Source organism: Chiroxiphia lanceolata, chromosome 8, assembly GCF_009829145.1.
Source record: "Chiroxiphia lanceolata isolate bChiLan1 chromosome 8, bChiLan1.pri, whole genome shotgun sequence".
In the NCBI taxonomy this organism is placed as follows: Eukaryota; Metazoa; Chordata; class Aves; order Passeriformes; family Pipridae; genus Chiroxiphia; species Chiroxiphia lanceolata.
In genome coordinates, this window is record NC_045644.1 from 2,941,266 (window position 1) to 2,955,988 (window position 14,723).

At 40.4% G+C, this 14,723-nt stretch overlaps 1 protein-coding gene across 2 annotated transcripts; it reads left to right on the top strand.

Annotated features, from left to right (window-relative positions):
• The first annotated feature begins 41 nt into the window (after positions 1 to 41).
• ACADSB (acyl-CoA dehydrogenase short/branched chain) lies at positions 42 to 14,511 on the top strand. 2 transcript variants are annotated; one of them, XM_032694278.1, is made up of 11 exons: positions 42 to 129; positions 2,885 to 3,044; positions 3,287 to 3,387; positions 4,056 to 4,262; positions 4,707 to 4,877; positions 5,813 to 5,938; positions 6,307 to 6,399; positions 8,532 to 8,621; positions 10,028 to 10,165; positions 10,985 to 11,084; positions 11,750 to 14,511. In XM_032694278.1, exons 1-11 carry the CDS (start codon positions 88 to 90, stop codon positions 11,818 to 11,820), a joined length of 1,299 nt encoding a protein of 432 aa, XP_032550169.1. In that variant the 5' UTR covers positions 42 to 87; the 3' UTR covers positions 11,821 to 14,511. The 2 variants fall into 2 exon arrangements, with proteins under 2 accessions (XP_032550169.1, XP_032550170.1); XM_032694279.1 differs by lacking the exon at positions 10,028 to 10,165.
• The last annotated feature ends 212 nt before the right edge of the window (positions 14,512 to 14,723 follow it).

Sequence of the window (14,723 nt, forward strand, 5' to 3'; positions counted from 1 at the left end):
CGCGGGGCGGTGGCTCTGACATCACTGGGGAGGGGGCGGTGGCTCTGACGTAATGGCCGCGGTTCTGACGTCACGGGGCGGGTCAATATGGCGGCGGCGGCGGGAGCTCGGCTCTGGGGCTGCGCGAAGGTGATGCTTCAGGGCGGGACGGGCAAAGGGGGGGATGCAGAGCGTCCTGCCGGATAACGGCGGCTCCCGAGCCTGCCGGTGACGGGGCCGGGTCTGGGGGCTGTCGCGGTGCGGGGGCTGCCGGGGCAGGGGCAGCTCTGCCAGCGGTTTGTGGATGTCTGCCTTGTGGGTTTCTGTATCCACTCTGGATACATTCTGGAGGGGCGGTGTTGGGTAAGCTCGTGCTGAGGAGAGTCTCGTGAAATGACCTGTGAGGAGACAGCACCGTCCCAGCAGCAGAGGGGCTTTGAGGTCTCCTTTACTTAAATCCCCCAGAGGGTGGTTGGGCACTGACCAGGCTCCCCAGGGCAGTGGTCACAGCACCAAGGCTGACAGAGCTTAAGGAGTGTTTGGACAACGCTCTCAGGGACAGGGTGGGATTGTCGGGGTGTCTGTGCAGGGCCAGGGTTGGACTGGATGATCCTTGTGGGTCCCTCTCAACTCAGGATATTCTGTGATTCCGTGATTCTCTAAACACACTTGTGGCACTGGAAGGGGGATCAAAATAAGCAGAAAACCCGTGTTTGTGCCACACACATGCTTTGACTGTGCAGGGTGAGAAGACAAGCTGGCCTGGGGCCTTCTCATGCAGCTCATGGGTGTGTTGTGACACTTGAGTTAAGTCGAAATAAAGAAAACAAACCTTCTCATGATGGAGCTTCTCTGCTGGAAGCAGCTGGGATGGATACAGGAGTGGAACCCATCAAGGCAAGCAGAGTGAGCTTAGGAAAACATTGCTTTGGCCTTTTTCTGTTTATATCTTAATGCTCCCCCCAGGTCCTGCAGCATTAAAATCTTGTTTTAGATTGTAAAACAAACAGAAGGAAACCAAGAGAGTGGGTCTTTAAAGAGCTGAGATGAAGGGAAGGATGGAGATAAAGAGAAAAATCAATGTTATCAGCAACCCACAAACCCATTTTTAAATGCATGTGTTGAGTAGGGCAAGCAATCTGAGTCCTGTAGCAGCACAAATCATTACCTACAGAAAAAGAGGAGGAAGAAAAGGGCAGGGAAGCAATATCCAAGGATTTGAGTAACGTACAGGCACTTTAAATAACTGGATGATCTTTAAGGTCCTTCCCACCCTTAACATTCTGTGATTCTACTACCTGTTGTTGTTTCACCAGTACTGGTTTATTGCCTGCTGAGCAGCTTTTCAAAAAGTTCTCTACTAAGAAGGCACCGTGCACTTTCCCTGACAGCTCTTGGTCAGTACTGGAGAAATATTCTCGGTAATTCACCATATTTGTGCCACCATGAAAGAAAACTGCTCTTTTCTTTGTACTTTGAAATAAAGTAGTGGAAGGAGCAGGAATTATGTGTGGTTTGTAGCCCTGTAACTGCTGAGGAAGTGCAGTTAAACAGATGTGTGTGTGTATACTTAGATTTTTCCATCTCAGGCCTTGCTAAGAGCAGACTTAACACAGGTGGATGTTTGCACACCGGGGTGTTGAGTGATCCCACCATAGCTGCAGGTTCTGCAAATAATCCATTCCTAACTAACTGCTTCCAGACAGGGTTGCCTTGGATTTAATCTCTATTAAAACAACATTTACTTTATTTTTGTGAAGACCCACAGTAACTCAATCATCATTTGAAAGCATTGCAGCTACTGCTGGTTATCCAGACTTTGTATTCACAAATCAACCCCACTAGTCAGTACCAGGGCTGTTGAATGTGAATGATCATCGAATGTTCACAGCAATATTGTTTTCTATATTACCACTTCTTACCATTTAGGGTTTTTTCTTATGTCCTGCACAACTGCCTGTGCTAAAACCAGAGTTTCCTTCTCATAGTAGACCCGTGCTTCTTGTCTCTAAGACCAAAAGAGTTCATCGATCTGTTTTACATCACTTCTTCAGCCAGGGAGATGACAAGTGTTGAAAGCCAACATGAAAGAGAGTGAATTATTAGAAGGATCAAAGGAATTTTTACTTCCTGACCCCGAAGTTTGTGCTGTTTTTTGAGGAATGCTGCTCTCAGTGTGCACCATGAAACTGCCCTGTGCTCTGGGAGCTACACGGGCGCCTGGTGAGGGCACAGCCAGGCGTTCTGCTGCTGTGGGGTTGAGGCTGAGTGCTGCCAAAAATGTTGGCAGGCATGTGCTCATATATTTTATGGCACAGCTATGTCTCCACTGGAGGTTTCTGTCAGCAGCTGTCTTGGTAAGACATTCCTATCTCCACACTTTAGGCTGACGTAGCAAAAGTGACAGAAATCTGTAGCAAAGATCTGATGTGAGGGCATCAGCCACAGAGCGAGGTGGGTTTGGGCAGCTGTGAGAGCAGAGTCACTGTTCTATTTTGCCTCTTTTGAGGCACAGTCAAACTGTGCTGCTTTTTTGAATCCTGCTTTTCAGGAGCACATTTTGCAGCAGTTTAGCTGCTGTTGACCCGTTACTTTTTGAGCCAGATCATATCCATTATGACAGCTTCTTTTCAGATCCCAGGAAATCATTCTGTTCTTGGAAAATATATTGGCCTGCAAACCAAACTTACCTTTCTAAAGCCTGTGAGCTACTTGAGTAAGTCTTTGAACACTAAACAGTTTGTAAGTCCCCAAGAGAGAAGGAACCTATAATGCCTCTGCTGTCTGGATTGGATGTAAGTTCTGTTTCCCAATCATTTACTGAATAAAAGCACTGAGTAAAGTTATGTATTGCTGTGTGTGTACAAATCTAACTGTTTGCATGTTCTGTATTTGTTGCCAACAGCTGACAAGAAATATTCCAGCATTCTTGGCTCCTTGGAGGTTTTCCCAGTGTGCCTTTAGATCCTCCAAATCGGAACTCAAGCCGAATCTTTCCAGTGATGGAGTTGTCTGTGCTCCACTTCACACATTCACTGAAGAGGAGACAATGCTGAAGAACATGGGTAGCTTTTATCTGTGCAGTTACAATTCAGAAGTATTTAACAAGAAGGGAAATTTTAGCTTAAAATCTTATTATTTATTTCTGGTTAAATGTTGTGGGGGGACTGTGCTTTACACCGTGTTTCTTTTGGGGAGGGTCAGGGAACATGTGCATAACCTGTGAGAAGTACCACATTCCTGTTATATTGATCCCAAAAGAGACTGTTGGAATGCTTGCACATTTTCTTTCTTCTCCTCATTGCAGTGACAAAATTTGCTCAGGAGCGAGTGGCACCTTTCGTGCAAAAAATGGATGAGAACTCGAAAATGGAGGACTCCATAATACAGGGATTGTTTGAACAAGGGGTCTGCACACTTTTACTGAATCTTTTGTCCAGAAAGTAACATCATTTTGTGAATCTCTAGCTGTGCCCTTTTCAGATTTTTAGATTTAAGGACTGAAGGATATAATTCAAAAGAAGCAAGAAGTCATTAAAATTTTAGTTTTATCAACAGCAAGAAAACTTTAATTTCCTTTTTACTGCATTATCACTCTCCATGTTATAATATTTTTTGCACCTCTCCCTCCCCCACATCACATTATTATATATCTTTTAGTTCCTTGCCATCCCTTCCTTGCTTTTTTTTTTAATTGGATAAGCATAATTGCATAGAATGCTGGAAATGCCATGACCGATAACTGTTGCTGGAAAAGAGTATCAGGAGTCCTCTATGCCCTACTGGGCAGCCACGAGGACTTTTGTTGCAGATATCCTGGTGTTCATTCCTGGATTCAGTTTTACCCTTTCCTGCTATCAGACCTAAAGCTGATCCTTAAGTTGTTTCCCAGCCTAAACAATTCTGTGAAGAACTGTCAGTTTGTTAAGGGTATTGAAGGAAAACGAGTTTTGGGGAAGGATCTGCAAATGCTCACATTCTGTGGGTTTTATGTTAATCTCTTGAGTATCAGCTTGGACTGGAGAGTTGTTGACAGGAACTAACAGATTGATATATTTGCACCTTTTCCATTTCAGCTGATGAGTATTGAGCTTGGGGAGGAATATGGAGGAACTGGAGCTTCATTTTTTTCAACCATATTGGCAGTAGAAGAATTGGCCAAAGTTGATCCAGCTGTGTCTCTTTTGTGTGAACTCCAAAACACACTAACAAATAAATTGTTTACCACATATGGAACAGAAGAACAAAAGAGAACTTACCTGCCCAGAGTGGCTAAAGACACAGTGAGTCAAAGTCTTACTTTACTTAACTATTAAAATTATATTATAGTTTAGTAATGTTAGTGGGGTTTTTTTTTTCACTGACTAATGTGTGACTGCAGCTCTGGAAAATATGTGTGAACTTTGAAACACTGGTTAGAGCTGAGATCTGGGGTGATATAGATACATCCTGTCATCAGTAGCTGAGAGGTAAAAGTGGAAAGGCACTTATTAGTTTCATTAAAATTTAATTTACTGTGGAAAAGAACTGTAAAGCAGTTGACTTTGAGAAATGTATAATTACTTAGTGTTTCTATTCTTAATCTCCGTATCTGAAACTCAGTTACTTTCATGCAATAGTTTAAAATGTTTGAATTTAAGAGACTTGTGCTTGTTTATCAGCATTTTCACTGCAGAATTTGTTACCTGTAAAAACTACAATTCTTTTTTTTTTCCTTCTCTTGACAGATAGGCAGTTTCTGTCTTTCAGAGGCTGGGTCTGGCAGTGATGCCTTTTCTCTGAAGACTCGGGCTGAGAAGAAAGGAGACTACTATGTTATCAATGGCTCCAAGATGTGGATTAGCTTAGCAGAAGATGCAGGAGTTTTCTTTGTGATGGCAAATGCAGATCCATCCTCAGTGAGTTGCATCTCAGTGACAGCTGATGTATATGAAACTATGGATTTCGTATTAATAATCTGTGCACCTTTTCCTAGCTGGCAGCAAACCTTTAAAAATATTTCCCAACAAAAATTGAGGGCTTGCTGAGCAATTTAATAACTTCCTTCAGCCAGGGAAAATAAAAATGCCAGAATCATAACTGCTGAGGTGAAGAGCACAGCCTGCATTGGTGATGTTCTGAGTGACAGAAGGACACACAGTCTGAGTCTTTCCAACCCTTCTCAGGGGAACTAAATTGGTACAATTGGTTAAAACATGGTACTGATAACACCAAGGTTGCCGGTTTGATCCCACATGGGTCACTCACTTAAGATATTGGACTTGATGATCCTTGTGGGTCCCTTCCAGCTCAGAATATTCTGTGACTTAAGTGACAAGTTGCTGTTGTTGAAAGGCAAAATACAGCTTAAGCTGCATGCACTGGAAAACCAAAAAGTATCCTATAGTAAAGGATGTTCAAGTAAAAAATTACCTAGCTGTATACCTGTGTCAAGTTTTGTTAACAGTTTGGATATGGGAAGTAAATTGAGAAGAGTCAACTGCAGACTTTGAAATCTTCTACACCAATATGGTAATTATCAAACACAAAACTAAATTGTTCAAAACTTTTATTTTTTTTTAAACTCCTTCCAGTGTCTCTATCTTAAAATTATAACTTGAAGATATTTATTTTTAGAATTAAAATTTCCTGGTCTGACTTAAAAAAGAAGAGGGGGTTTTCTTTCATTGAACATCATGTTAAACCATAATTACCAGCAGACAAGGGTGCCAGTGCTTTAGTAATACAGTATTAAGCAAGTGTAAAATTTCAGTGTTGGAATGGGATATTTGGACCACTGTTTGGTGATATTGATGTAAAAACCAGCCCTTGATTATTTTTTAATTCCCCCCAGGGATACAAGGGAATTACGTGCTTCGTAGTAGATCGTGACACAGAGGGACTTCACGTGGGGAAGAAGGAGGACAAGCTGGGAATCAGAGCATCTTCTACCTGCCCAGTGACTTTTGACAACGTGAAGGTATTGTAAGTTCAGCTGTTGAAGCATAATTTGTGTTTGATTGGAACTTGACCGCAGAAAAGGAAAGAATGTTAACTAAATTCCCTGTTTTTTATGCCTTAGATTTGGCATATTTTAACTTTTCCCTCCCAGTTCTCGAGGGGGTTCGAGTCTCTAAAATTTTGATGCAGTTTTTCTCAGTCATCAGGTTATAACCACAGGAATCAGGGAATGTTCTAATCAGATATTCTGGGGATCAAATGTCTGGTTTATGCTTTATGCCTTCGCTTCGGAGGAACATTAAATAAAACATGTGCACTGATTCATCTGTGAACCCTACGAGCAGTTGTAGAACAGAACTGGAATAATGGAGTGGTTTTATTCTTCAGGTTCCTGAGACCAATATCCTGGGACAGGTTGGACAAGGCTATAAGTATGCCATTGGACTGCTCAATACTGGCAGGATAGGGATTGCTGCACAGGTGGGTCATTTGCTTTATTACTGAATGCAGCCAGTTTGGATTGAAATTTATGAAATATTTAAAGCTATTAAGAATAAACGATTTAGAAAAGGCTTTATTAAAAGCTCAGCTGCCACTAGATGTCACTGTTCCTATAGCTAAATTCCAGTAAAAGTGGGAACAACTGTCAGAGGGAAAATTCTTTGGTGACATAAGCAATGGATTTAGAAAACATTAATTGGCAATTAGCTTGTCTGTGGTCGTTAACTTATTGCTACTGAATTATGTCAACATTCTTTTCTTCCATTATGAAAATTTGTTTTACACAGAAAACTAGCTTTGGAAATTAGAACACCCTGAAATGTATAATATTAATGCTTCCGACTGTGATTGTATGGGATTGGCAAGTGTGACCTTATGCTGACGGATGTGTTCCCAACAACTTATTTTTAAAAGTCAACTTATTTTTAAAATAAACACGATTTTCTATAGCAGAACTGTTCCAGTTCATTGTTGTGTTTGAAAATTGCACCATGTGGCATCTTAGGGGAAAGTATTTGCTGACCTTGAAGTAATTTCAAAATGTTGTATTTCTCTGTAAAGTCAGTTTTGATCTCAGATTGCTGCTGATCCCAGTGGAAATCAGGTTCAGCAATATAATAAAATGATTTGTGATAAGTTTTTATATTTTTAACTTACTTTAGCAAGTAATCTTTTCTTTGCTTCTACTTTGTTGTGCATTATGTCTGTGCTACCAAACTCCTTTATATTTTGCCCTAGTTTGCAGACAGACCAGAAGTAATCATCCTCATGAAATTTAGACTTCCCACCTGGCTGATAAATTGGACTCACTTTTCCATCATTTCTAAAGATTACCTGTGATTAAACTTTGTCTGATTTGGCATTTAAAAAGGGCTGTGGGCCCCATTGTTCCCAGAGACATAAATAATATAGAGGCTCTGGCAGTAAAATACATGGTCTGGATTTTACTCTTAATTACTCCAAGTTACACCTTAATTAAAAGTTAAGGTCAGGTAGTTGTTATATCTTAGGTACTGCTTTCTTGGCACCTTCAAATTGAGAGAAATGTACTTGTCAAGAGCAGCAGCTCTAAAGCCCTGTAATATTGAGTTTATTTTTGCAGCAGTAATAATTTTAAAAGATAATGAAGATCTTAAAAAATGTAATTGTCTCTTTGAAAACAGTTTCAGATAGTTTTAGTGCAAGGCAGCTGCACATATTGTTACAGGTGGTGAAGTTGATGTCCTTGGCTCTTCTGTATGAGTTTTATATATAACAAATCTGGTAATGGGGCTGATTAGCAGCAGACTGCAACGTTTTCTTGGGTTATTTTCCTATGTATCATGGGGTTTTTTCTAAAAACTTAAATGATTAAGGTATAGATGACCTAGTCAATCATGTCTTTATCAGCTTAATATGTGGGTCTGCCCAAAAATACCCGTGGACATCATTAAAGGTAGTTTGACTGAGCTGCTTCATGTGACAGCTGACTGCTTTTGTCCTTGTGGAAAGACAAAATTGGTCTAAATTCTTCTACAGTTGTTCTGCAGAGTTGGAAAATACTGGAAGAAATGTTAACTCTCCTTCCACTCCACTAATTTTCTAACTTCTGAAGGAAATTGCTAATTCTGGTAGTCTAGTGTCCTCTAGAAAATGAGAAATTATTTTGATTATGAAAATAACTTTGACTAATCATTCAAATTATTTTTCCTTTAATAGTGTAATGTAGATCTATAGATCTTTAGTTTACAGTAATTTTCCCATGTAATTACGAATTTTCCCAGAAACACTTAATATTTATGCAACCACAGCTGACCCATAAGTTTTGTTCAAGAATCAGTGGTTTTCACAAATACTTGCCTATTGCAAGAAATGGAATAGCATGAAATAGGCTTGTTCCTCAAACTCTTTTTTTATTTTAACTCACCTCAGTGTGTCTAATAACTGTAAAATTCTGGCTCCTGAGATTCTGTGTAGAACCTTTATTGTATTTTAGATTTGTGTAGGTAGGAAGAAAACTGAGCTTTTCTCCCGAATATTAAGCTGCCTGACCAGAAGATCAACTATTATCTCCATTAGGTGCATTCAATTAACCAGTTTTTGCTGACCACATTCTTTATTATTTCTTACAGATGTTAGGACTGGCACAGGGGTGTTTTGACCATACAGTTCCATATACAAAAGAGAGAGTCCAGTTTGGGAAAAGCATCTTCGATTTCCAGGTACTTGTTAATGAAAATATGGGAAGTGCTCTCCAAGAAAGAAGTAGTTAACACAGTGGCCAGTAAATTGAGTAATATGAAATAACATAAAAATAATTTAAAACTTAAAAACATTATCGACATGACTCCTTTTGCTTGATAACTTCCTGGCAGCCTTTGAAAATAGTACACATGGAACTCCCTTCTCTTCTGATTTTATTATCACAGTCTGTTGAATATGTTCCAGTTTTTGTACCCTTTCATGAGGTGCAGGGGAAGGCCTTTTTCTGGAGCCACTAGAAATTACAAAAAGATGAGGAAAACTGATTGAACTGTTAGATTTCCTGTGTTATGCGAAGACATTTAGTTTTCATTATAATATCTGTATCTTACAACGAAGGAGACTCTTTGTTGCAGAAATGATGTATAGTTTAATAAGGAAGATACATAATTGTAATTACTGTAGTAATTTTCTCGTTAAAAGAAACCTACATCTCAGCTGAAGAGAAGGAACATTAGCACTACTCATAATTTATGCAAATTTTAGGAAGCACTCACAGATACGTAGGAAATGATTGGAACTGCGTCTTTTGAATGGGAAATGGAATTTATAATTGCCAAATCATTTTGGTATTTTGACCTGCATATATATTTCTGCAAATCTGAGGGAACCGTGTTCATGTCCTAATAAGATGAAAGATTTCATTGTGGTTTAGACTACTAAATGTTCATTTTCAATCATCATAATGTTTGGGTCTTCTTAAATAAACCCATTCTTCTGTAATACCTGCCAGTTAGATGTGAGCTCCATCACCTTTTTCCTTCCCCTTGAATCCATTCCTCAGTCATGTCCTCTGTGCCTTTTTTCTGCTCCTAACCCTTGCCTGGTGCCTCTGGGACATGGCAAGAAGTTGTCACCTTCCTAGTGCTCCACTTTATTCAAGAGGTGCTAGTTTGCAAGTCTTCCTGGGTTAAGCTCACCAGGGAACCAGGTTTGTTACTATATGAACGTCCTCAATAGACAGCTGCAGAATAAAAGCCCAGCTCTGGCCTCCCTGTATCTCTGCAGTGCTGAGGAGGACCTTAAGGATTGGCTAAAATTCTCCCTGATACTCAGGGGTGCAAATAGGTAAGTAGTAGGTAGTTCTTTGCTGCTGTCCAGCCAGTCAGGCAGGAAGTACCCCAGTCCTCCTGAATCCAAGGAAAGGGAGGGAGGAAATAAGGAATGCAGTTCCTAAAAGCACATCAGTGGCCCGGCGGTTTTCAGTGTCAATAGATGCAAAAGGAACACGGAATTACTGGAATCCACCTGGGTCTGGTAGATTTGTTTTAGGGTGTGGGCGTGTTCCACGGTGAAGGGAAGGGTTGGTGGTGGGAATTCCAGCGGGGCTGTGTGAGCTGTGTGAGCTGTGTGGTGCCGGTTGCAGGGGATGCAGCACCAGATCGCCCAGGTGGCCACGCAGCTGGAGGCGGCGCGGCTGCTCACCTACAACGCGGCGCGGCTCGCCGAGACCGGCCGGCCCGTCGTCAAGGAGGCCAGCATGGCCAAGTACTACGCTGCTGAGGTAACCCAGCCTCTCCATCCTCTGGGGTCGTGGCACTGCTGCTTAGAAGTGCCTTCTGCTGCAAACGTGTAAACCCGTAATTCGTCTTTTGCTGTGAGATCTGTGGATGTACTTTCGTCTTGTCCGCCCCCCCGTCCCTGGGAGTGTCCAAGGCCGGGTTGGATGGGGCTCGGAGCAACCTGGGCTGGTGGAAGGTGTCCCTGCCCATGGAAGGGGACTGGAACTAGGTAATCTTTAAGGTCCCTTCCAACCCAAACTGTTCTGTAATTCTGTGATTCTCAGTCCGGGTACAGAATGTAAAGTAAGTCGCCCTCATGCCTCTAAACAAATTTTTTAAAACGAAGCAACGACATTAAAAGAGGAAAGTGAATTAATATTTTCACTTCATCTACAGGGATTTAATTTTCTCGGAATTCTCTTTTTGTGGCGTGAGAAATGACACTGTGAGAGTTCATTTGTGATCATTTCAGCTCTTTTTGTCACAACTATGACTCTTAAAATGATTCAGAACTGGGTGACTTCTGCCTCTTTGCAACTGCTGTCTTGCATACCACTGTTAGCCTTTTCCACAGTGCAGCATAGGAACTATTGCTCTAACATTTAGTGAATTCTTGATGTGCTTTGATTTGGGAAAATGTCTTTTTTATTCTAAAATGGCTTGCTGAAGAGGAATACAAAAATATCAACCCTTCCTCTTCCCACCTGTCTTAGTTACTGCCTTATTCCCTGGTTTGTTTTTCCTTTAAATAGCTACAAAGAATACGATTTACTGCCACTGTCAGGAAATTGAATCCTGTAACTCTGAAACTATTTTCATAGGTTGCAACACTGACAACTAGTAAATGTATCGAATGGATGGGAGGTGTTGGATTCACAAAAAATTACCCAATAGAAAAGTATTACCGTGACTGCAAGATAGGTGAGTGATAGTTTCTTAACAAGTAATTCTTGTGGCATTAGTGGTTTTAAAGAGGATGAATGACTGGCTTTTTTTTTTTTTTTCAAGGTATTTTTATCCCTAAGACTGCATAAACATGGGTTCAAAGGCTCAGATACAAGAATGTAAAACTTTAGGTGTAAATACTTGTTAAAATGTTAATTACATACCGATAAAATAGACACAAACATTGTGTCCCATTCTACTAAGAAAATTCCAGTTCAAAAAAATTTAAAATTCCCACTTTGGCTTTAAGATCTGAATGTATGTGGAGTTCTATTTTCAAGATTCCTTGTTTACTGGAATAGTCTTTGGACCCAATACTGACATTTTTAACAATATTACCCTTTGGCTTTTATTGTGATAGCATTTGGAACTGCTTAATTTTTGTTGGCTATTTAGGAATTGCTTTTCAAGGAAATGTCTTATCATTATGTTGTGCCAGCCAGAAGAGTAATAAAACATGAACATTTGTATTTTATAATACTATATATATAAAATTATGATTCTGTGCTAGTTCTTGCTCAGTAAAGCTTCACTTCATAATTGAAAATGTTCTAACTGGACTGTTAGAATGATATTTTGGTCTCTCTTCATATATTCACTGTGTTTTTTTAGTCTGCTAATTTATTTTCTTCTGATTTCAGGTACAATATATGAAGGAACCTCAAATATCCAGTTGAGCACCATTGCAAAAATCTTAGCACAGGAGTACTGAAACCATAAGGACTACCTTGACTGTTAAAGGAAATTATTTCCCTGAACACTCATTGTGAATTACCCACTTATTTGTAAACACAAAAAGCATTAATGACATCATAAATAAGAATACATCACCACAGATGAAATCATAGGGAAAACCATGAATTCCCCATTTCAGGACAGTGAGTAATTCACGTGAAATCCTGAATTCCACATTCAGATCCAAAGTGTGGGTTGTAAGTATTTCTTTCTGCCTGAGAGACTTCCAAGATAATTCCTTGGATTTAGTTACCTTAGGTTATGGAAGCACTGCATCTCCACTTGGGGATTTCAAAGTGAAAACAAAGGAAGCCAAATCCTTGGCATAACTGGTGGGAGAGGTTCTGTTAAGCCAACTGGGAGGAAGGGCTCTACAGGAGAGAGAGGAGCAGTGGTTTCCTCTCTCCCAGCTGTGGAGCTGCTGTAATTGAAGTAATTTTTACAGCAGCCCTTAGTGTGTTCTTAAGGATATCTTTGTAATTAAGCCCTTCCAGCCCCAATTTGTACTCCTGAAAGGTGGATAATATCCACCTCCCTTCCCAGTCTTCTCAGCTGTTAAGGGTTTTAATCTAAGAGGCTATTTATAGTTCTCCTTTCATAAAAGGTTGAGTTGAAATCTTTCTGAAATGGGGTTAAAAAAGCTCTAGTAGTTCTGCAAAAAGACAGAGATATAAGCTGGGTAATAGGAGTGCTGTGATACTACCTCACAGTGGCCTTTCCATGTTCAATGTATTTTACAAGCATTAATCCTCAGATCCTTCCTGGGAGTTAGGGAGGCACTGTTAATTTGCAGCCTGGAAAACTTGCTCCTAAAGTTAGTGGCTCTCCAGCATAATTTTTCCCCTTTTGAAAGACAAAAGGGGCAGGGGGATGGGAAGTATTTGGGTTTTTTATCCCTCTCTGTTTACTTTAAAATGAGACATTTTATTTACTGCAGAAACCTCTTCAGTGCTGGAGAGCTAATTAACTAATAATCAAGAGACAGGAAGCTTAATATATGAAAAATCATCCTAATTGCTGTAATTGGCAATCTGTTTCAAGTGTTTTGGGGAGGGAAGGGTTGGTTTTCTGGTTTTGGCTGACTTAAAAGAATCTCATTTTTAAAGCTGCTGCTCACTGATGATTCACTTTGAGTGGAGCTTAGAATGTTACAGGCTGAGACTCCCAAAGGATTTTTCTGGCAAAACTGGGGCAAATGACACTTAACAAGTAGGATTTGTAAAACAGGCAGATTGCAGTGCCTTACACAAAGAAACCAGCAAGGATGAAAAGCACCATTAAAAAGTTTTCTGACTTTCTGTCAGCTTCAAAGGGAACCAGCTACTTTAGTGAATTAATCCCCTCATATGCACACTTTGCCTGTCGATAGGCAAGGAATTACTGTGGTCATTGTCCTTATGCCAATAAAAAAACCCCTCTCAAAGCAGTTTGATCAACAGCTTTGAGATTTTCAAAAATACAAGAGTAGGAGGGTAGACTAGAAGGTTTCTGAAGTTTTCTTCTAGCATCATTATTATTATTACTATTGTTATTTTATTTGTTATCATTATGATAATGATTGATGCATTTCGGGTGGTTTGCAGGCTTTCTTTCATAGCCCAGGAAACAACCTGAACATCCTCATCAGCTACTCAACAGTTCATTTCAGAAAAGCAAGGTCAAGCCTTTAACTAATGTGTTACAGCTGTAAATATTTCACATCTCTCGGTCATGTATGATGTATTTTGTACAGAGTTTTGAAAGAAATGTATGTCTTGTATTTGATATTTATTTACAAAATTCTGTGGAGGAATACGTGCACAAATCTATTTTAACCTCTGAGTTTCTTTCATCATTGTTGTAAAAGGACATGTGGAGAGCATTGGCTGTTCTGGTCACTGATTCTGGGAAGAGTTAGAGAACCACAGAGTGGTTTTGGCTGGAAGGGACCTTAAATCCAGTCCCAACCCCTACCGTGGGCAGGGGCACCTTCCACTAGACCGGGTTACTCCAAGCCCCGTCCAACCTGGCATTATTTCACCCCCTTAACTCTAAACACAGATGTTGGTTTAGCAATGAGAAGTGCTATGCTTTGTCCAGGGGCTGTTAAGAGCTGCCTGTGCTCCCCAGCCCCTCTTTGGTTCGGGGCAGGCATTTATGGATGGTCATAAACTGCATTTCTACATTTGGCACTGTGGGCACAGGCTGCAGAGCTGGCATTGGGAATGCTGTGAGGCTTTCTGTGCTAATGACAGGGCTCAAAGCTGCTTTATGTCCTCAATATGTGTTTATATTAGTGAATTTTCCCTTTTTATGCCCTCAGTCAGCCCATCTGATCTGGTCTGACAGCCCAGGTCTGTTGTCCTGGAACAGCATCTTCAGTATGAAACGTCACATATGAGCTTCCCTGCTTAGAGGAAAAGACCTGTATTGAGGATGTATTAAAAAGTGCCTGAATTTTATTTTTTACTTGATACAATACTAATCTTGTGTATTGGGTCATGGTTCTCTGATAATCTGTCATTTAAAATTTTTACCAGATCTTGCAGGTTTTCCACCAGGAGAGAGTGACTGTGTCATCTGTCAGGTTTTTCTAGTTCTACCTTGGTGATCAAGGTCTGAGGCAGATTTCTGCAGAAGAGTTTAATCACTACTTGGGAGATACTCAAATACAACATTTTATATCATGTTTTCTGTGCTGTTGTTCTTTCTTCCATATTTTCTTTTCCCCACGTAAAGATTGCGTTAGAAAAGGCTAATGTGAAACACAGAGTAATTGTTCATTGGGAGCCTTTTGCTGTGTAAAGACTTTTCTAATTAACATGTTATTGCATTTCCACCTGAAAATCTTTTGGTGAGAGACACATTTCAAGCTCTTCCTACCAAGTCTGAAACCCAGAC

Excerpts from the sequence above, each read along its gene's own strand:
- ACADSB (XM_032694278.1), top strand. The coding sequence starts at position 88 with ATGGCGGCGGCGGCGGGAGCTCGGCTCTGGGGCTGCGCGAAG. Across the intron at positions 4,878-5,812 it reads CAAATGCAGATCCATCCTCA|GGATACAAGGGAATTACGTG; the intron begins GTGAGTTGCATC and ends AATTCCCCCCAG. Across the intron at positions 10,166-10,984 it reads CCAAGTACTACGCTGCTGAG|GTTGCAACACTGACAACTAG; the intron begins GTAACCCAGCCT and ends CTATTTTCATAG.